Genomic DNA, 21,481 nt, shown 5'->3' on the forward strand with positions numbered 1-21,481 from the left:
TGAGTTACCGAGGCTTGATAAAAGCTGGTCCCTCTAAACAGGCCCAGCTGCAAGATCTAGCAATTTAATTTAGCAGTTTAAACTTTAGTGGCATTGGCATTATTGATGCAGCATGCACTGCCAATGCTACAAATCAGTATTAATGCAAACAGTGTTTACAGTTTTGTACCTTTCAGAATTCAAGTGTTGTATCTCCTGAAACAAGAAATGGATTCAGGGTTGTTTGGCCACTTTCTTTTTGGTTAAAATGGAACCCATCCATTAGTTCATGAGTGCTCAGTTCCACAGTGACTGGCATGTTATTAAGATGCCCTCAAATCTACTCATCTCTCAGTCTGCTCTCAGGTGGGGCCTTCTCACGCTGCAATAACAACATCAAGGCCTTGTGTATTCCTTTTATCTTAACTTAGCAAATAAATGGAAATCATGCACCAAAATTGGCTGAAACATATTTACATTTGTTACATGTAATTTGACTGAAAGTGTTCAAACTTTTGTACTTATAATTTAGCAGTAATGATTAATAAGGGTAAGCAAGTAATATATTATTCAGTCCTAGTCTTGAGTTCTGTGAGGCTAAAGATATGTAGTACCATCAGAGTCCTTCTGAGTATTGAAAAGAGAGAGAGCGGCCGCTTCTAATCCAGCCCAGCTGAAGGGAATGAGGAACCCAGAAAGCAATATGAGCTGGGGGGTTAAAGGCGATCTGTGTGGGCCCTGAGCTGAAAGCCTGGTTCTGTAGAAGCAGGGCTTTTTCCTGCTGGTGCCTGAGTACTGTGAGTCAGCCTGTGGGACTGCAAACTCTCCGAAGTCTCCCAACGTGTCAAAGTTTCAGTGAAGGAGCGGCAACCTCGGAGCACCATACGGAAGCGCTGCCGCCCCTCTGACAGGGGGGGTCCCTTTGAAGTGTGAAATGGCGGAAGCAGAGGGGCTCACTCACACACACATGCACACTTACAACTGCACACACACTCGTAGACACTCTCCCTCCACCAGCACACTCCATTCCACTCACTCCTCCATTGCCAACCCACAGTTCCCAGGTGGGCCTATGCCTGTTTCCTTGGCAACCTGGCGAGCAGCATTGAGGAGCAGAGCCAGCACGCAGATCAGCTCGCTGTGTTTATTTGTTTAGGTCTTTCACACCATGTCGGAGATTAAATCAGGTAATTCTGTATCTGCAGAGGTCCAAGAGCTGTTTAGATTGCCGAAGATGCCTGCCTGCTGTTGCGCTTTGCTGCATGTGCAGCGGTGTTATTCACAAACGTAAACAGAAATTTTAATAAACAACTGTTCGTACCGAGGCAGCTGCTAACAGCTGAGGCATGATCTATGTGGGAAAGAATACCACCAGGATGGTTTACAGTCCAACACTGGTGATGGAAAAGATGAGATGGCGTGTGTATTTAATACAGCAGAGCGAGAGTGAGCAGCTCATCCTCATTCATGAGATCTTCTGAGGATTTTCGCTGAGATGGCTGAGATGTATTAGCAAATGCATTCATCTCTGCTACTTTTCTTTTGCTTTCTGTCAATTCCTTGCTTCTCATTTACACAGCACTTCATGAACCATTCTCTTTTGCTTCCTTATGCTGAAGGATCAGTAAATATGCAGTGGAAATTTATGACTGTTATCAAAAAGGATCCCTTCTTCTTCAAAAGGATTGTGCTATTTAGTGGTGAACTATTTAGCTTACTAAATAGCTGTAGAAATGCGTAAATATATAAATTAATTCTGGTACTTTTTCATCATCAACCTGTGTCAGCTTTCACCAATTGAATAAACAAGTCAACAGTACCAAATTTGACTCGACTACACACAATTCTCAGTCCATGATTGTAGGAATCTACAACATGTAATGTTTTTGCTGTATGATGAGCAGCAGGAAGTAAAATCATTGGAGTCTTTGTTTTTAACTGTACAGAGATGAGAAAATCGAGAGAGTGCTTAATTTCATTTTCAACGGCTGTGTCTTAAACATAGTAAAACTGCATACTCACACAATATTCTGAAGCAGGAAGACACCCAGCCATGTCTGAATTAAATATTTGTATAAAACTCTACCTGCAGAGGTTTCTCCATTTGGCCGCTTTTTGAAGGCAGCGTAGATGTATCCTTCACGGCCTTACACATCCCGTAATCCTATGTGTCGGCACCTAAGGAGTCTGAAGAAAAAAATGTAAAGTTCTACAGTCTAAATTCGGCAGGTTTCAGTGTGTGTGAGTTGGTCCATTTGTGTCTATATCTGTATATGTCTATATACAGCATAGCTTGAATTATGCATCAAATGCATTGATGCCATTTTTTTCAGACCCAGTATGAGCATGAATACATGGTATTACTGATACTGATACACACTGAGAAACCTACTTAGAATTAGGTTGTTGTTAGTGTAAATGAATGCAACATACCTTAACAGTTAAATCATTAAAATCTGTTTGATTGCTGGTTAAAATCTGGTTTAATCTGGTTATTGCTGGGACCTAGCTAGCTATGTTACTTTCGTTGCTTTGGATTGTGTAGCATTGCAGTGGAGAAGAGTGGGTTTTGTTCCACATCCGAAAAGCACTTCTGTACAGCTGTAAGTAAAGTATGTTTCATAGTTTTGATCCTCGCTCCTCTTCTGTCTTGTTCAACAACAGTCTCTGTAGCACAGTAACAGCTGGAAGTTTTGCATCTCGTTGGAGTCTTTTGAGACTGTAGTTCAGCTTTTTGAGACTGTATTTCAGCTGTAGTTGAATGTCCTTTAGAACCAAGCCATACACTGTGTGATTAGAGAAATCTTGTTCTTGTACAGACCATTGTGTACAGACAAAGCCTAAAATTTATATGCTCACTCTGTACAAAAAACGCTTGGTCCGACTGACATGCTGCATGAAAGGCAGCCCCTACAGACAGATTCTGCACATCCAAGTACCAAGCAAACATGTTGAGAAACTGTGCTACAGCAGCTTTGCTAACTTGTGCCGGACTGTGCATTGAAACTAAAACCAGGCGGTGCATGAGTAAACGAAAATGGAATTGGGACAATACCCAATACCAGTATTAGTATCTAAGCATCCCTAGTTTAGATATCCTTACAGATAAATATGATTATAAGCCTCTCATACTTCCATTTGATTTATTCTTTAACCACGCAGTAGGTGGCATCTTACAGCTCGGAAGCTTGAAAGGCAAAAAAATAAATAAAAAATAAATAAATCATAACAAATGGATGAAGAATCAAAGCAGTGAGTCTCTGGGCAGCTGTTTAGCCAATTATGGGGTGGTAATGTTACAGTCCGCACCTTCTCTATAAGGCCATGGTGCACTGGGCTTCTTAATTACGCATTTGTTGTACTGACTCCCGGCCTGCACTAACTCCTGCATTTCTGCTGACGCTAAGTGTTGGGGAAAACGCAATGAGCATACCCAAGAGAGAGGGAGCCAGATATAACATACAAGAAAACTGTACTCATTGGACCCTGAGAGCCAGGCTAAACCAGCAGGACTATCAACAACGGCTGATGCTGGGGCTACAAGATATGGAAAAAATGCTAGAAATGGGATTATTTTTCTATATATTGTGATGTGCATGATATGCATTGCAGTATGTTGCTGCTGTCGGAGCAAAACCTCATATCTTCATGTTTGTCGTTTTGCACTTTTTTTACAGAATTTTAAAATTCCAGCTGCCCTTTACAATGTGCTAAAATTTCATAACGAGTAGACCATTAGAAAAGCTCCAAAATTACTTGAAAAAAAATCTAGCAATATTAAAAATGTACTGGTAAATCAATAATGTAACATGACTAAAGGCTTACAATACACCATGGTTAAAAATAACAATTTTCTACTTAACAGCTAATAAAATTCACTTTTGTGGAATTATATACCTTAATTCATCAAAGCATCCACAATGTGATTGGTCAAGATGCTCGCAGCACACAGGAAAAAACATTGTGATTGGTTACGTATTGATTTGCATATTGCAACTTTCAGTACTGTAAAGGTCAATATTGCGATAATGATTAACAAACAATATATTGTGCAGCACTAACAGCCAACATCTGCATAGATTCTAAGTTAGGATGTAAATCCTTGTTGAGGAGCCGAAGCTGTATTGAAGCACAGTGTGTTTAGAGTGAGAAGAGATCTGACTGATGTAGTTCTGCTGATGATGGGCTAAAAATTGAATAAAACAAAGTGAAATCTCAGCTCTGTATCTCCACAGAGGCGAGAAAGAAAACTTCTTTCAAAACTACTGTTCCCCAGTGATATCATTTACACAGGTGGCTGAACAAAGATGATTTCTCTTTGCTTTGTTTTGGAATACCTCCCTCTCTTTGGGACATACATGCTTTTATTTTGTCAGTCTTCAGCTATGGGTAGTGTGAACTCCTAGATGGTTTGTGTTGGTGAGAGTACATGGGTTTTTGACTAAGCAAACAGCCATAGTTAACAACGACAACTTTCAGACAGCCTAAACTACACAGAGTTCAGAAGAAGCTTGTCATTTCTGGGTGTGTGAGTCAGTAATCATGATCAATTCAGAGGTTTGGCGATTGATCTTTAAATACTCGTTTAAGTAAAGCATTGAGAGAAGAGAGCCCTGCTATTAGCCTCAGAGATCTGTCTTAACATTTCTTTGCAGAAATCTCTTTAGTAGAAGCAGTGGAGTAACTAGGAACATATGGGCTGTAGTGCAAATTAAATTAATTACCACCCATCAGTGAATTAAAAAGACAAAAAGATCATGTAAATTACTGACTGTCTCAACTTGTCTCAGCTTGTCTCAACCAAGTATACTAATAGGTGAAGTATTTTTGAGGTATTATTATTATCAAAGCTGCCTATGGGTCACGGATGTAAAGTTGCATAAGTAGTGATATAAGGTGAGGTGTAGTCACCAAAGGCATTACACTACACTAAGCTATAGACCTCTGGAGTCATGGTATCATCAGGAAATCTGAGTCTAAGCTGTTTTTTCTCTGTGGAGAAAGAATGGCATTTAAAAACAGCAGTAATACACTTTCATTAGCACTTTAATTAGCTGGTGCTATATAATACTGTTTAAGTATAGCAGTGACCTTACTTTCATGCAATGTCATTTCAGTACACAAGAGTGTTATGTTTTCTTGTTGACATGGCTGTAGCAAGATCATATTTGACTCTTTAACAGCCTCAAAATGCAGAGGATCCAGTAACGTTGGGGAGGAAAAGATACACAGGAAATATTAGGGTGTGATAAGGATGATTTTCAAAAATGCCAAAAGCCTGCACAACTTCAGAGGTCTGTGGGCCCTCATGCAACTGCCCTGCCTGCACTGCCAATAGATACATCACTGAGTTCAAGTATCTCCTCTACAGCAGATCTTTCAGAGATCTGAGATTGCTGTGCTTGCACTGTAGTTGTTTTAGTACCTAAATCATTGATTTGCATTTCAAAATGACTATCACTCTTTCCTAGTTCAATACAATTACCTTTTGTTCATGTGGAGTTAACTTCCTCTGTGCGTGTCAGCCGCATAGATCTGGAGTGAAATGGAAAGAACAAAAAGCTTGTTCATGCAGGCCTGTAAATAGACGAGAAGTATGTTTTAAACAAACTGTGTTTTTATGTTTTAATCTGTTTTGTATTTTACTTTTATTTCTTTTTTAATCATTCTGCACCATAATTAAAGAGTCATGCACTGAATGTACTTGCTTCATTATTACCACACTGTGAACTTCTAATAGTTCAATGAACTAAAATAATAGCTGTAATAATAAAGTAGTAATTGGTGTGGTACATTCAACTGATTATCTGGTGCTACAATGAAAATTTAAAGGCAGCCAGGCTACGTACTTTTTAAAACATAACATTTATTTGCAGCACACATGAATAAAATATATTACATAAACACACTTTTGGCAAAAGTAAACCAAAAGGCAAAAGTGTGTTGATATATTTTTTCCATGTGGAAATTATGCGCACATTTGACTGATGTAAACTCATGTATTTAATGTATGGATGGTCCAAAAGATCAGCGGTAAAAGAGCCTCTACTCACTCTATTTAGAGTGTAGATATAATAGAGATTGATAAACAGTGAACTGTAGCTTTAGCATGCAGTTCTTACAGCTTCTCCCACTGCGACTGGCTGTCCCCGGCCCACAGCACCGCAGGATTCCGGTCCAGTCGCACGTCTTGCCAGCTGTGTAGAGAGGTGATGAGTGTTCGCTGCAGTTGTCCGTTAGTTGTGCAAGCAAGAAGAGGCATTGATTGAATTGGTGCTCGACAAAGCAGAAACTGCTTATTGAGCTAATGTGGTTGTGTGTTGGGATCAATTTCACAATGTCACTTCTAACACGCGGGCCGGGGAGAGGGGTGGGTGCGTTAATGCGGGTTGAGCCTGAGCGTCGGTGTTCCTTGCAAGGGTACGTGCCCCCATTTGTCTAGCCCACGCACGGCTCTTAATTTGACCGCAGAAGGCTCAGATGCACTGAAGAGGAATGAAAGGGTAGCAGTTGGAACATATTGGTGTTATTGCCTTTGATGTGCAGTGGGCTTCTACCACCTGTTTTGCGTCTGTACTGCTGTGCTGTTGGTTTTTGGTATTTGTAATTCAGTTTCAGTTTCTGTCCTTCAGCATAAATGGAGCTCTGTCGGATTTGATATGAGGCAGTGGAAAGAAGAAGGTTGTTTATGAATGCGTCAAGGTTACCTTTAACATGTCTTAAATGATTTGTAGTGCTGAATGCACTGAATATGAGGTGGAATAATTATTAACACGTTATTTACTCTTTTCAATGAATTCTTTCAGTTCTTGTTTGTCCCTTAACCCCATCGTACCTAACGTATCGTTGCTGATACATTCAGAAACTTTGACCCTTTTTATTAATTGCGATGGATGTATAATTGTAGCATTCTGTGTGCTACAGTGTTTTCTAATGAAATAATTAATAAATAAAAGAAGCTGACTTTTATTATTAATAATAATAATGACAAGTTATTTATAATGCACCTTTCATGTAAGTGTAAAAAAAATAATAAAAGCTAATCTACCATTTAGGAAAAGGCTTTTCTAAATAAAAATGATTTTAAGCACTTCCAGTATTGTTAAATGCACTGTGATGGTTAGTGCACTGCAGTCGTCAATGTACTGTTGTTGGAAGTGCAGTTGCACAATGTGCAATAATCAGCGCATTACTGTTGCGTGCACAGTCTATGATAGTGTGGTATTGTTGGATTTACTGCGATTGTAAGTGCATTGTTAGATATACTGTGATTGTAGGTGTACTGTTGTTGGATGTACAGTAGAGTAGTTAGAGCATTGAGTGTGTTTACATGCACTTAATAATCCAAGAACTGCAGAAAATCAGATTTTGTCAGTAATCCAGTCAATGCGTTTACATGCACTTGAGTAATCAGATAATTGGAAAACTCAGGTTCTACATAAGTCAGGCAGTAATCAGATTTCTGCTGTGCAACAGGCCTTAGACAGAAGAAGATGTAAACGTAACATAAAAATCGAACTTCATGCAGTGGCTTTTTTTTTTTTTTTAAAGCATTGCACCACTTTACTTGAAACTATGAACACACATCATCTAGAAGATGAAGAACATTTTAAAAGTGCTTTGCTGCCATCTAATGGCAGTGCTGTTTGCTTATTTCCAGTACCACCGCATGTTTTCACACACGCGCAGACTGAGAAATCCGAAAGAAATCAGAGTAAGAGTTTACATGCACTTGAGAAATCTGATTACTCTTTATCGGATTTCTCGTTCTTACTCCGATCTTAGGGATCTGAATATGCTGTTTACATGACCATACATGGATAATCAGGTAACTGCAGAAATCTGATTATGATCACATTATTGAGTGCATGTAAACGCACTCATTGTTGCTGGATGTACTGCAATGGTCAGCACATTATTGTTGGATGCACTGCAGTAGTTGGTGCATTATTATTGGAAGCACTGTAATAGTTTCTGAGTGAGCATGCACATTTAGAATGGAATTTAGATCACTAAGCACTTTCTATTGATTTGTTTTATCAGAATAAGCAACTAAAGTGTGAAGAATATTTCTTGATATTTGTTTGCTTGCTCAAAAATGCTAGCCTGTAAAACAAATGTCATCATTGAAAAATCCTGTTATTGACAGAAAAGAATCAATTAAAAGATATAAACAGATAGCTCTTTGCTCAGCATTAAAGGGTTCCTTACAGCTCTAACTGATAAATTCAAGAAAATACACCTTCCTAGAAATACTCAGGCAAAAGAAAACAAACAAGTGTCAGAAGCGAGTCTGTTCGTTTGCTCACCCACTTGCTGTCCCACCTGTTGCTGTTATGGTATACAGGCGAGGTGAAAAAACAAGAGGAAATGGGCAAAGAGTACATCTTGCAGTTTCAGCACTAGGAAAGGCAATAGGCCCCTGAAAAAAAGCTTAAAGAAGTCAAACCACAGCAGCTCTTGAGTCAGGCCCAGAGATCTATGAGTTATGGACTAGCAATGACAAATGCTATCAGGCCACAGGGAGAATGGAGAGAAGAGAATGGAGCCATGTGACCTGGCTCAGCCTGTGCTGAATACTTAAAGAAGGCCAGTGGGGATCTGTGATTAACAGACAGATAAGAGTGAAGGAGAAGAAAGCGAGAAAGCAGGTGTACTGGGGTTTGATTCAAGTTTATGCTTGGTTTGAATGACAAAGCATGGAAAGTCATGCTTTTCTCCAGAGCATTAATAATTCAGCTCCAGCGTTTAGACCACCGCTGCCAAGTGGGATGTGGTCTTTAGGATGATTTTGTATGGTTAATTTTGTATGAGGAGTGTGTATACCTTTTATCGGATGTATGCATCTTTTAAGAAATTGGATTTGCAGCCTTTTTTGAATGTTTATATTTTTCCTGTTATGTAAATGTTGCTCAATAACCAGCTTATTTACTACTTCAGATTGTGTCAAAAAGTGTTGAGAAGTGTGTGCAGTTGTAGCTCATTTGTCACTTATCAGCCTTGAATGAGCTTTTGCGTGGACAGGCGTCAGTGCTCATTTTCTCATGAGTTTAACCTTCTCAAAATGAACAATCTGAGTAACGACACATGCGCGCACACACACACTTGTTTTTGTATCTTTTCAGAACACAGGATCATTCATACATACATACTGTTTTGTGTGGTAGACCTATCTATCTATCTATCTATCTATCTATCTATCTACTGTTCTATCTATCCATCCATCTCTCTATCTATCCATCCATCTATCTATCTATCTATCTATCTATCTATCTATCGAATGTGACCTTAACATCATTGAATGTGTTTGGGATTACTTGGATTGTGAGAAACTTCCTAAAAAGCTGTTACAAATCCTGCATATCCGCGTATACACTCAGTGGTTACTTTGTTAGGTATTATCTTGTGTCTGCACTCACTGAATATTTTATCAGCTCCACTTACCATATAGATGCACTTTGTAGTTCTACATTTACAGACTGTAGTCCATCTGTTTCTCTGCATACTTTGTTATCCCACCTGTACCCTATTCATCAATACTCAGTACCCCCCCAGGACCACCACAGAGCAGGCATTATTTGGTTGGTGGATCAATCTCAGCGCTGCGGGAACAGTTATTGTGTGTTGCACTGGTCTGAGTGGATCAGACACAGCAATGCTGCTGGAGTTTTTAAAAACCTCAGTGTCACTGCTGGACTGAGAAAAGTCCACCAACCAAAAATATACAGCAAACAGCGTCCTGATTGCAGCGTCCTGTGACCACTGATGAAGGACTAGAGGATGACCAACACAAACTGTGCAGCAACAGATTAGCTGCTGTCTCTGACTTTAGATCTACAAGGTGGACCAACAAGATAGGAGTGTCTAATAGAGTGGACAGTGAGTGGACACAGTTTTTAAAACCCTTAACAAAATTGCTGTGTCTGATCCACTCATACCAGTGCAACACACACTAACACTCCACCACCACGTCAGTGTCACTGCAGCGCTGAGAATGATCCACCACCCAAATAATACCTGCTCTATGGGCGTCCAAACCATTGATAAACGAGGTAAATGTGGGATAAGATATTATTCAAAGAAACAGATAGACTATAATATGTAATTATAGAAGTGCATCTATATGGTACATGGAGCTGAAAAACTGGACAATAAATGTAGATAAGTATGTGTACCTAATAAAGTGCTCAGTGAGTGTACTAAATGCTAAAAAAAGGATAAATAGATTTATTTGTTGACGTGTAATTCTTCTATTAAATATGTCTCCTTATTTCTTGGTGATGAAAAATGAATAACCTGTACTGTATGAAAAATAAACAAAGGAAGGGTGGTCTCCAACTCATATAGCCATACACAAAAGTTTGGGCACCCCAGTCAAATTAGATTTTGTTGATTTTCTAAGTTAAAATAAGTATACATCTTTTACAGAAAGCACAGTTCACAAACAAAGCACAATTTAATGCATAAATACTTATTTGCTTAATATTGATAAAAAATGGCACAGTTAATGATTTATATAGCTTTTTTTTCAAATATGTTAAACTCGGCAAATAAATAGAAACCATACACTACACTAAATATGCCATTTTAAGTGTGTTCTCTGTAGAGAATGTGTTCACTTATGTTCTGTTAGAAAATCAACAAAACGTAATTTGACCAGAGGTGTTCACATTTTTGCATAAGACTGTACACAGTATATATAAATACCTATATGCAATAAGAATTTTCTAAGCATAAGCATAATTCTGTCCTTAACCTCAGTAACCAAAAAAAGGTCTACCCTTTCAGCAAAACCTGTATTTTATGTAAAAACAAACATTATCTTGACCATTTGCTGGACAAGATAGTTTACACCTTCAAACAATCACTTTCTATAGTGAGAGATGTGTAGTATTATTGTAAACAGCAGTCCGTCATCTTTCATTGATAGCTTCTTCTCTCTCATTTTGTTCATACGTATAAGTGGAAGAATCGTTTAGATCATAACTCTGCAGGGTAGCCCTCCGCAGCCCTCACTGGGACTGATCCAGTCTGACGGTTCAGTGCTATGGGGAGACTGGAGCCTGGTTGATGGGCACTGGGGAGGGGTGCCATGCTACCACCTCCGTTCTCCTCATAGCTATGCTAATGCACACACATTAATGTGGCCCCACTGGTCCAAACAGGGGTTCCATCATGCCAGATTCATCACTCGCCTCCTCGCGGCACCATGCTCCAGCCGGCCTGCAATATTAGGGTGTTTAGAGCTTTTAATAGTGTTTTTTATGCAATAGCAGTTGACACTGTGACAGCGTGGAGAATAGGGTTTGATTGTAATCTTAATCCAAGAAATGCAGGCCTAAGGCATTAGGTGGAAAAGGCCACCGATGACTATCTCTGCACCCAGAGAGGATATTTCTAGTTTTAATGCTTCCTCTGTGGATTTCACCTGACAGAGAAATCCAAAAGTGGAAAAATGTGGAGGAACCAAAGGATGAAAGTACAGTAAGAGGAAAGGTTCATGGGAATGTGAAAAGATTTACCTTTGAAGCGTCCGTGTCATGAAAATTTCCTCACTTTTTTAAATAAAAAAGTTTGTGTAAGCATTGTAAAAAGTAGTGTGTAAGCATTGTTAACATTTTGAGGCATACTGGTCACTTCCCTGGTCTATATGGACCATAGAAAAACTTAACCCCTTAACATTCCAGGCTTATTACATATTAAGGCTTATTTTATATTAACTACAGGGACTTCAGTGCAAACTAATAAAACTTTGAGCCTGCTGGCGGGCCCAGGGCTTGTCTGTTTTAAATTCACTGTTTTTGTGACATCATCGACCAAAACATTTACATTAATCAGTCTGTTCATCGTACCATGCTGAAGTGATAAGTATGGAAGCCCATTCCCGCCTGGTAGAGGTTTATGGTACTTATTGGAATAATGGCTTATTTTCTCAAAATATTTACTTACTATGTCGGAATACTGACTTGCTTTCTCAAAATGTCGACCTACTTACTATGTCAACATAATGATTTAGTCTCTTGTAAGAATGACTTATTATTTGAAAATGACTGTATACTTTCTTCAAATTTAATAATGCTTTATTTTAACATAATATCTCAAAATCTGATATATAATTATTTTTGACATTAGGTCAATATTTAAAGAAATAAGTAATTATTTTGAGATGCAAAGTCACAAATTTGACATGCTTCTGCGAGAAACAGAGAAGGAAAAAAATGTTTTTTTCTATGATAGCACAGTTCCACAGGTAATTGTTTCAGCCTGGACTGATTTTTGAATGTGGCACGATACATGGCAGCCAATCAGAACAGAGGTGATTTACACTAATCAGTCCTAAAATCACAAAAGCTACAAAACAAACTGCCTGTTTAAGGGATGCATAGAGGTTGGACAGTGATAATGTAAAAATGAGATAAGTGGACAACAGGCAAAATAAATAAATAAATAGCAAGCAAAATGTAGGATATGAGCACTTTAATTCCGGCCATTTCAGAGAAGCATACAGATCGATATTGTTTGTGTTCTGTTCTTAATAATTGTTGTACTGAGTGGTATTCACTTGTATGAGTTTTCTCTGTTCACTGACCCTTCTAATCACTGACTCACTGGGTTTTACTGGAAATAGATACAAAGTCTTGCTGTATTTTATTATCAGTGCTAGATGAGTCAGCTTAGCAGGAGAGATATGTTGCATGTCGTGACTTTTAGCATTGAGGATACACATGCTGTAGCATGGATATTGTAAGATACAGGGTTTAACTAGTTGTTATGCATTACACCTAATCCAGTTGTCTTCTGAGTCAGATTAAAAATATGCAGTGCTTAATTTTCTAAATTATGAGGGTTATGTGGAGCAGTGGAACCGCAGTCTCTGGAGTGATAGAGCTCCATCCAGTGCCACTGAGATGAGTTGAAGTGGCATCTGTTATCCAGAACTAATCATCCAGCATTAGTAGGTGACATTTCTTGGGGCTGAATGCAATCTTTACAGCAATATTCCATCATGTAATGTAAAGCCTTCTCAAAGGAGTAGAGGCTATCACTGGAGCAAATGGACAGACTCTCTATTAATAATTTTGATTGCAAAAAAACTTTGGATGAGCAGGCGTCTACAAACTTTTGGACATACAATGTGGTTTTCCCAAACACTATCATCAGGCAGAATTTTAAAGGGCTCATGCCATGGAAAATTGAAAAGAGTTTGATGTAATATGGAAACAACATGCAAGTTTCAAAACTTTTCACTTCACAGTTCGTACTGTCCATATGTGGAAACTTAGCCGCAAAAGAATCCTGTTTTATATTCAGTATCTTTGTAAGGTCACATAAATCAACACATTTATATGGAGATACATATCGCTGCTGTTGGAGCAAAAATCTCAGTTTTTCATTTTTTGACATAATTTCATGATGAATGAACCAAAAGAAACAGTCCAGAATTACTTGGGTAAACGTCTGAGTACATTGACATGGCCTGCCCATTGACCCTGGTTCTAAGAAATATTGCAGTCCAATTTTAAATGAGGCACAATACAGGACAGCCAATCAGAACAGACGTGATTTACATACATCAACCTTAAAGGCACAGTAGATATAAAGAGACACAAGTGATACAAGAGATTGAAAAATGATGAAGTAAAAAGTATTGGTACATACATTAGTATGAAAGTTTAGTATGAAACTTTCTAAGTAAACCTCTGGAGAAAGAAGAAAGAAAAAGGTATATGGACCCTTTAAGATTCCTAAACAGCTTTGCTAACATCTCTGTGTACACCCACTACTGTGTACGACGCAGCCACTTCCAAGAAAGCTTGAACATGATCTGAAGTGTACATGCATGCATAGTTGTTATAGCCCAAATACAGTTTCAGAAATGGTTATATTGGAGTGTTTGTGAAGTAAAAATACAACAATTTTGATTGTGGTTTATTTTGTTATTTATAATTGAATAAAAATAAATGATTAGCATTAGTCAGACATTTTTTATTGATTTTCTGCCCTGTTGGATTCATGCTGAGTGCTCAAACTTTGATATCCAGCAAGCAGTCCTTGGAATATTTTGTTCAGGGCAAGATAAGTACTTTTTTATGTAAAAAATCATTTTTGTTATGCTGTGAAGATTGTAGAGCTCTGATCACTCACTACATGCACTAAAGAGAGGATCAGGAGAGCATACTGGACCAAAACACAGGCAGTATGTAACGTTTACATAGAGTCAAAACAGAGAAATCTTACCAGGATATTGAGCAGATTTTGGGTTGTTTTTGGAGCTGGATTACTGGCTGATGCTTCTCACTTTGTCTAAAGAGAGTGAGTCCTGTTGAGAGCTCTGATATGTGTATCTCTTTGTGCGTTTAAAGTTTTTGAGTTACAAAGCCTTAAACAGATAGATCATGATAACACAAATAAAACAGTGTTAGATGTTATAGTCATGAGTTTGACAGTGTGAAAGGAGATCTTTGAGTTTTTTTAAGATGATAAGACTGTGACAGATTTTAAGATGGTGAGGTAGTCAGTTCCAAATTGAAGGTCCTTAATGAGAGTGTAAATTGTACGAGTGATGTCCAAAAGAAAGCTACATGAAGGTTCATAGAAGATCGTGTGGAATTCTGATGAACCAGAATATCAGTGGTTGATTTCATATAAATCAAGCATTTCAAGGTTGTTGTGTGAAATATGATTTTATATGATTGAACTTATTTAGCGATCATATTTATAGAATTCTTTTTTTTTTTCCATATGTGAATGAAGTGAGCAATCCTCAAAATCTGAGGAATCTGGTTTTAGCACAAATTAAAGGGGAGTTCCACCGATTCTTTCAAATGCTCTTTATAATTAAATTGTTAAAATGTAAACAGAGTCATTCAGAGTGGTTTGAAATGAAATGAAACTTACTGACTTACAATAGTTCACAGCGGTGGTGAAAGGAGTCAGGCATTTTAATACCTCTAAAAGCTCCCTCACAGAAGGTTATTACACTAAATGGTGATGAATACATTGCCTAATGCCTGATACATTGATGTATGACGGGTTGGCAATTTATTTATTTATTTATTTATTTTTTTTTTTACATAAAGTCATGGTAGAGAGATACATGTAAGGCATTTTAGGGCAAAATAATACCCAAGTAAATCTCTCTCTCTCTTTTTTTATCATTATGAATATTAAAAATTCTTCACTGATTGTTTTGGATAATGAAAAAGACTGTATAAGCACTGTAGACATCACAGCTTTTGGTTTTTATCCCCGTCATTAAAAAGAAATTTGAATCAGTAAGTTTCTCTACAATGAAGGATTTCACTTCAGACTACTCTGAATGACTGTTTACATCTCAGCGACTGAATTATGCAGAGGTTTTAACCAAAAATTGGTGAAATTCCGTTTTAAGTTTTTGTGTTAGAGATATCCAGATGGAAGCAGATCTCTAGGTGGAGTGTTTGTGACCGTAGTTCTAAGATCAAATATCTTTTTTCAAGAGCTACTTGATGTGGGTGTGTTTCTAACCTCTCTCAATCTCTCTCTCTCTTTCTGTTTTCCCTGTCTTTGTCTGATAGCCCTTCCCAGCTACACCTGTGGTAACCCCGGACAGCTGCTCAATGGCCTCCAACAGGGCTCCACCTTCAACATCGGAGACAAGATCCGCTACAGCTGCAGTCAAGGCTATGTGCTGGAGGGTCACACCGTGCTGTCCTGCCTGGCCACCTCATCCGGCACGGCTGCATGGGACTTTCCCTTGCCCTACTGCCGAGGTGAGTCCACCAGCAGGGGGCGCGGAGGGGCACCGAGCTCCTCCAGAGACGCAAGGGGAGGTTAGGAAGTGTCTTTATCAGAGATGACGCGCACCCTGGCGGTTTGTAGCAAGAGTCTACGCGGTGCCATTTGTCCTGCTTTAGAGTGAGCAGAGACCCCCACGGTGTTGACACCTGCCAAGGTGTAGCGGCACGGATGGATGCTTTGTCAGTGCCATCACGTGGAGCGCTTAGCTGTAGGGGGAGAGAGCGCACGGTGCCCTTTCTTACCTCCCGCACATGTCTGAATGTGTACTGCTTAGCTTTCATCACTGTGTGATAGAAACGTGTTTAACACTTAGAGAGTAACTATGAGGACGTTTCATTGAATGTGCCAGTGTAGGTGGCCACACAGACACATTCTATGCATTCGATATATCTTTTCTGTGCGTTCTATATATCCATTCAAACAGACGCTGACCATACAGGTATGTACGAATAATGTTATTCCACACAGTTATTAGAACAGTTTACTGCACACTGAAGTGTTGTTGATCTTTTCTTGCAGTTCTATATTTTCACAAAAGGGAAATACTTGAAGGTTGTCAGTAACATCACACCATTCACTTTATTGATTTCAGACTACTCCATTTTTACATATATATGTCTTGCAGCCTTTTATTTTTCTTTTATTTCTTTTAAGTGTTTTTACACACACACACAAACACACCCACACACACTTTTTTCCCAGTATGTAAAACTCAGCAAAGAAATTGTGCAGCAAAACTTCCAGAAATATGCCATATTTAAGGTTGTCACCTGTAGAAGATGTTAACTTATTTTCGCTTAGAAAATCAACAACACGTGTAATTTGCCCAGAGGCATGAGGTGTTCAAACATTTCCGGACAACTGCATACAGATTCTGTATCATATTGAAATTTCACAAATTAATTGGATGAATTACAGATTTTGTCCATAATGTAACTGTGAGGCAAACAGAAATGGGATTTTTCCATTATTGTCACTGACCAAATTTATCCCATCGTTGACTTTGGAGGGAGCCAGGAACCTGCCTCATTCTTCATTTTCACATTATCTTGTAATGTATTCCCTTTATATGGTGATGTGTTAACATTATATTATGATGCATTCCAATTATATTTGAGTGCATTCCTGCATGACATGTACTTTATATCAGTGTGAAGGCTGTTCCGTGGGTCAGACCCCGCGTGTGAATGGCATGTATAACGCAAGCTGCTTGTGGTACTATGCTCATGTTCTCTAAACAGGCCAGTAAGAAGCGGAGCCATCTGTGCCCAGGCTGTGGGAGTCAGGAAGCCCACGTCCAGTCCCACATGCTCAGCCATGCAGAGCCAGAAAGGGACCCCCTCCCCACCAATCCTGCGAGCCCTTCGGCCGGCCCTGCTGCAGTCAGGCCGCCTTTCTTACGCCGCCTTCGTTTTTCTTTGCTCACTCCCACGCCACCCTTCATACCTCCCATTTCCCTGGATTTCGTCCCATCAGCTTTCTGCTTCATGACTTTTTTTCACTGGCTCTGTGCTGCGTATAGACTCTTTCTCACCCCGCCTGCACTGTACGCCCTCCCTTCAACTTAACCCGGGAAGCATTCGCACATGTGAAAGGCATAAAAACGCCATTCTTGCATGACGAATTACATTCCAGTGTTTTTTTACAAACCAGCAATTTCCACCACAGCTAATTGGAGTCTCATGGTTCTATATAAAAGCTGGCATATGCGTCTGAGTGCCTTTTCATAATGCATGAGTATATTGTTAATGTCACTCCAATTACCAGCTCCTTACACATTCCTGCTGCAAAACACTTGCTTCTAAATTTGGGGGATATTTTTCACATTCCTCTCGCTCTCTCCCTCACACACTTTCTCTTCCTGCTTCCTTTGTTGCGGTTGGTCAGCAGACTAATTCTGCTCAGTCACTGAGTCTAGTCGGCCAGAAGGTGGCAGGAGGCTCGACTGTTTTGCTACAAGAATATCCCATTGAGCACAACCACAAAATACCAGCCGTATCTGGGCTTTTCCTCTCCTCATTAGCACCAGTCTTCCAGGCCTACTCTTTTAAACACAGCACAACACCCGTCATAATTATCCGCTTGCCGTGCCCGATCTGCTGTTTGCTGTGCTGAGTGTAAACACATGGATCTTTGAGAAGCTTCATCCTCTGCATTTGTATATATTAGTAAACACTAACATGGCTCAATATGTACATGAAACTGTGCCCTATGCATGACGTAGTGCACTATTTTGTGCCATTTTGCAGTGGTGGCTGAAAAGAGTGGAGAATGTCCAGTGCGCTCTTATGATCCAACAGTTCAGCCCAATAGGAATACCAAAAATGTTTTTCGTTGTGTGCGTCAGACTTCTGTTGCCTGTTTTATTGCAAAGTGGTGAGTAAAACTATGTAGTGTTTGTGTACAAAATCGTTTACTTTAACCCTTTTTCAGAGTAGCCATAAAATGCAATTTCCACCTGTTTTGAAAGTTCTGCAGTTTTTGCGATATGCATTTCATAGGTGAGCAAGCACATCGACAATTATGAAAGTGTTTTTATTGTGTTGATATGCTTGTTTTAATATTGCAGTTGGACAAATTGTGAAGAAAGCTGCAGTTGTGCTGTTCCTTTTATCTCAGCATGGCTGTTTTTGTGGAGAGATTTTTACAGCACAGAATTGTTTTTACAGCAGGGCTCTCACCCCTTAACTCATTGCTCCTTAGCAGCTCAACATTGAGTAACAACATTTCACACACAGAGAGAATAGAAGTGGAATAGGCCACTAGGGGTCTGCAGAACGGGGTTAATCATGAATTCTGCTACCTATACTCTTATGGGAGCCAAAAAGGCTTCTTTGGAGAGATGCCATACAAGAACCAATAGTGATTAGCAGACTATTTTGACCACAGTGTACGGTTTCCTCCGCCTTGAGTGTCTCCGGCATCCGGCCTTTCTCTGTCTCTCCGTCAGGTCTCTCCGCTCACTCGGCGGGAACATGTTCACCGTTCTGCATTCTAAATGTCACAGCAGCCGCCGGCCTGCCAGCCTCTCTCTCTCTCTCTCTCTCTCTCTCTCTCTCTCTCTCTCTCTCTTTCTCTGTGGCAGAGCGGACAGAGCGATCTTTCCAGAGGGAGAAAAAAAAAGATTAACTTTCAAGGAGCAGACCAGATCTCTTCTCCATGGAAATCTGTTTCTTCTCTCTCTCTCTCACTCTCTCTCTCTCTCTCTCTCTCTCTCTCTCTCTCTCTCTCTCTCTCTCTTTCTCTTTCTCTTTCTCTCTCTCTTTCTATCTATTTCTCCCTCTCTCTCTTTCCCCCCTCCCTCTATCTGAGCGCTGCCGTCAGGTCTAGGGGTGCTGGCATGCACCTCTCTCTGCTGCGTTGCCATGGCAGCCGTAGAGCCGGAGGAGGTGCTGTAGAGAGGCATGAAACCCAAGCAGACAGTCTTTTGTAAGGGATTAGATCTCTGCTCCTCACAAGCCTTTCATTAGCAGACAGATTGAGAGCGTCGCAGCAAAAGAAGTCTAGAACTTTCGGGGTGAGGTGTGGGAGATCGCAGAGCTAATTAATAAAACTGTTTGCAATTAATTCACTTTAAGGCTGGAATCAGTCGTTTAATTATACATACTGAGGCATCGTCTAACGTACGGGCCGTGAACGGTTATTTTCCACTTTTACTGTGGCTAGCTAATTATCTTTTTAAGTCTGATGAAGTCTAATGACTGCCTAAAATGATGCATATTCACAGGAAGGAGACCCACGTATTGCGCCAATTAGATCAAATCAAGCCTCGCCAAAGGTAAATCAGTTAGATCAAGCTCTTGCCAAAGACCGAGCTGCAGCCTGTCATCTGTGAAAATCTCCTGATGTGTGAAAAGAGCCTGTGGGGCACGATGACCGGCCCTCTTTTAAAGCCGCTTTCCTGTCCAGCCCTCTCCTCACGGAGCTCCCGTATGCTCTATGTCTGTCTCAGGGGAGCAGGAAGACTGACAGGTCTGGTGGATGATTGACAGGGCCCAGGGCCCCTGCTCCCCTCATCACTGTCTGAGAAGGAATCATGTGATTAGGGAGCCATGCCTAATGAATCCCACGCCACCGAGCAGGAGAGGAATGTGGAGTGCTCCAGAGACGAAAGAGAAAGCTCACCTGTCTGCGAACACACACTTCATACGCTCACATACACTCACACACACAAAAGGAGACTCAAACACGTTTTCTGTTTTGGCACCGGTCTTCCTGAAGTGGTCAGTAGTGCTTGCAATGACTCATTCAGCTTCCCTTTTCTTACTCCAGCCCATACTCATTAAAACTACATAGGTCTCTCTCTCTCTCTCTCTCTTAAGAGAGTGAGAGAGAGAGAGAGAGAGAGAAAGAGAAGATTTCATCATTGTGAGGCTCTTACTTCTTTACATGCCTAGAAGGTAACTTATAGCCTTGGCATCCTCCCAGAATGCTGTGCTGCAGCCTTCCTGCTAGAATTGAGGCTTTTAAAAGGAGGAACGTCTTTACGTGTCACGCAGCAGAATTTGATGTACAGCCGGATATTTCCTCCCCTGTGTGTAGGTGTCCGTGTGTCTGATCATGCTGCCCTCGGCAGACAGAATGCAAAAATACTGTGTCATGGCTGCCAGTGCGGCTTCGTCCTTCAGCTTGTCTGACCCTTCACAAACACTCGTCCCATCTGGACTGACCTACCTTCAGTTAGACACTCAAAAGTATTATTCAGACGGGGAAAGTTTTCCAGGTGCTGTGTGACCAAAAGTGTCCAGGCACCTGTTTGTCCAAGATATCTTCAAAAAGGGTATTAGTAAAGAATTTATAGGGGGTGTCTGGCTTGACAATGAGCATTTATGTGCCTATATAATGCACAGTCTTATGCAAAGGTTTTGTTCCGAGTCAGCCAACGCGTGTTTTCAAACTGCTGCTAACACATCATTGGACATCTCAACACACTTTGCATTGACTGCCATTTCTGTTATGTGAACTAACAGACATCAACTCAGCAGAGTTATGGAGGGCCACCCCATCCACCCTGAGAGTGAAGCCAATTTTGCTGTCTTGGACTCCTGGCCACAGATGTCTGTGGCATCAGGGGGATCAAACTCAATCTCCTGATGATGGGGTCAGTCACTCCACACAGGAGCCCCCATATGTTTTCCCTGTTAATTCATATTTGGTAAAAGCTTGTGCAATCATAAAAAGAGACACACAAGAAATGATTAATTTGGACATGAGATGCTCTGGTAATAATTACATTACTGAACCTCTCCTAAAACTATTTCCATTGGAATAATTGGGCTGCAACTGATGATTATTTATATAAATGATTTACTATTGACAATTATTCATTGAAACAAATATGCCTTCTGCAGTTTCCTCCCACTTTGCCCTGTCACAGCACCACTATCTTTCAAAGTTCCATAGAGCCGGTTTATGAGGAGCCTGGCCACTTCCTATTTCCACTGTTATGTCAAAAACATGACTCTACATCAGACCCTGTACGTCCTGTGGTCTGCTGCAGTCTGTAGGAATTATTGTGAATATCAAACCAGTGCTGTAAGCATATACTTTTATTTTTAAGCAAAAAAAGGCCTCGGCACTTTGACTGTATTACCTAATTGCAGCAGCCCTACTAAATAGTTCCCTGCCTTACACATCCACCAACACCAGCTCTATACATTTTTAGAAGGGTAGCCACCCTCCTCACAGGCTTTGAAACTGAAGCCCTTGAGCTGGACCGCAG

General features: G+C 40.2%; 1 protein-coding gene across 1 annotated transcript in view; it reads left to right on the forward strand.

The window, feature by feature from the left end:
• csmd1a (CUB and Sushi multiple domains 1a) overlaps positions 1–21,481 on the forward strand; it is a 195,137-nt gene that overhangs the window by 101,691 nt on the left and 71,965 nt on the right. Inside the window, exon 4 of the mRNA XM_036565503.1 lies at positions 15,537–15,731. Coding sequence (XP_036421396.1) covers positions 15,537–15,731 — 195 coding nt within the window. The remainder of the gene's footprint in view (positions 1–15,536; positions 15,732–21,481) is intronic.

The sequence above is a fragment of the Colossoma macropomum genome, unplaced genomic scaffold (genome assembly GCF_904425465.1).
Source record: "Colossoma macropomum unplaced genomic scaffold, Colossoma_macropomum, whole genome shotgun sequence".
NCBI lineage: Eukaryota > Metazoa > Chordata > Actinopteri > Characiformes > Serrasalmidae > Colossoma > Colossoma macropomum.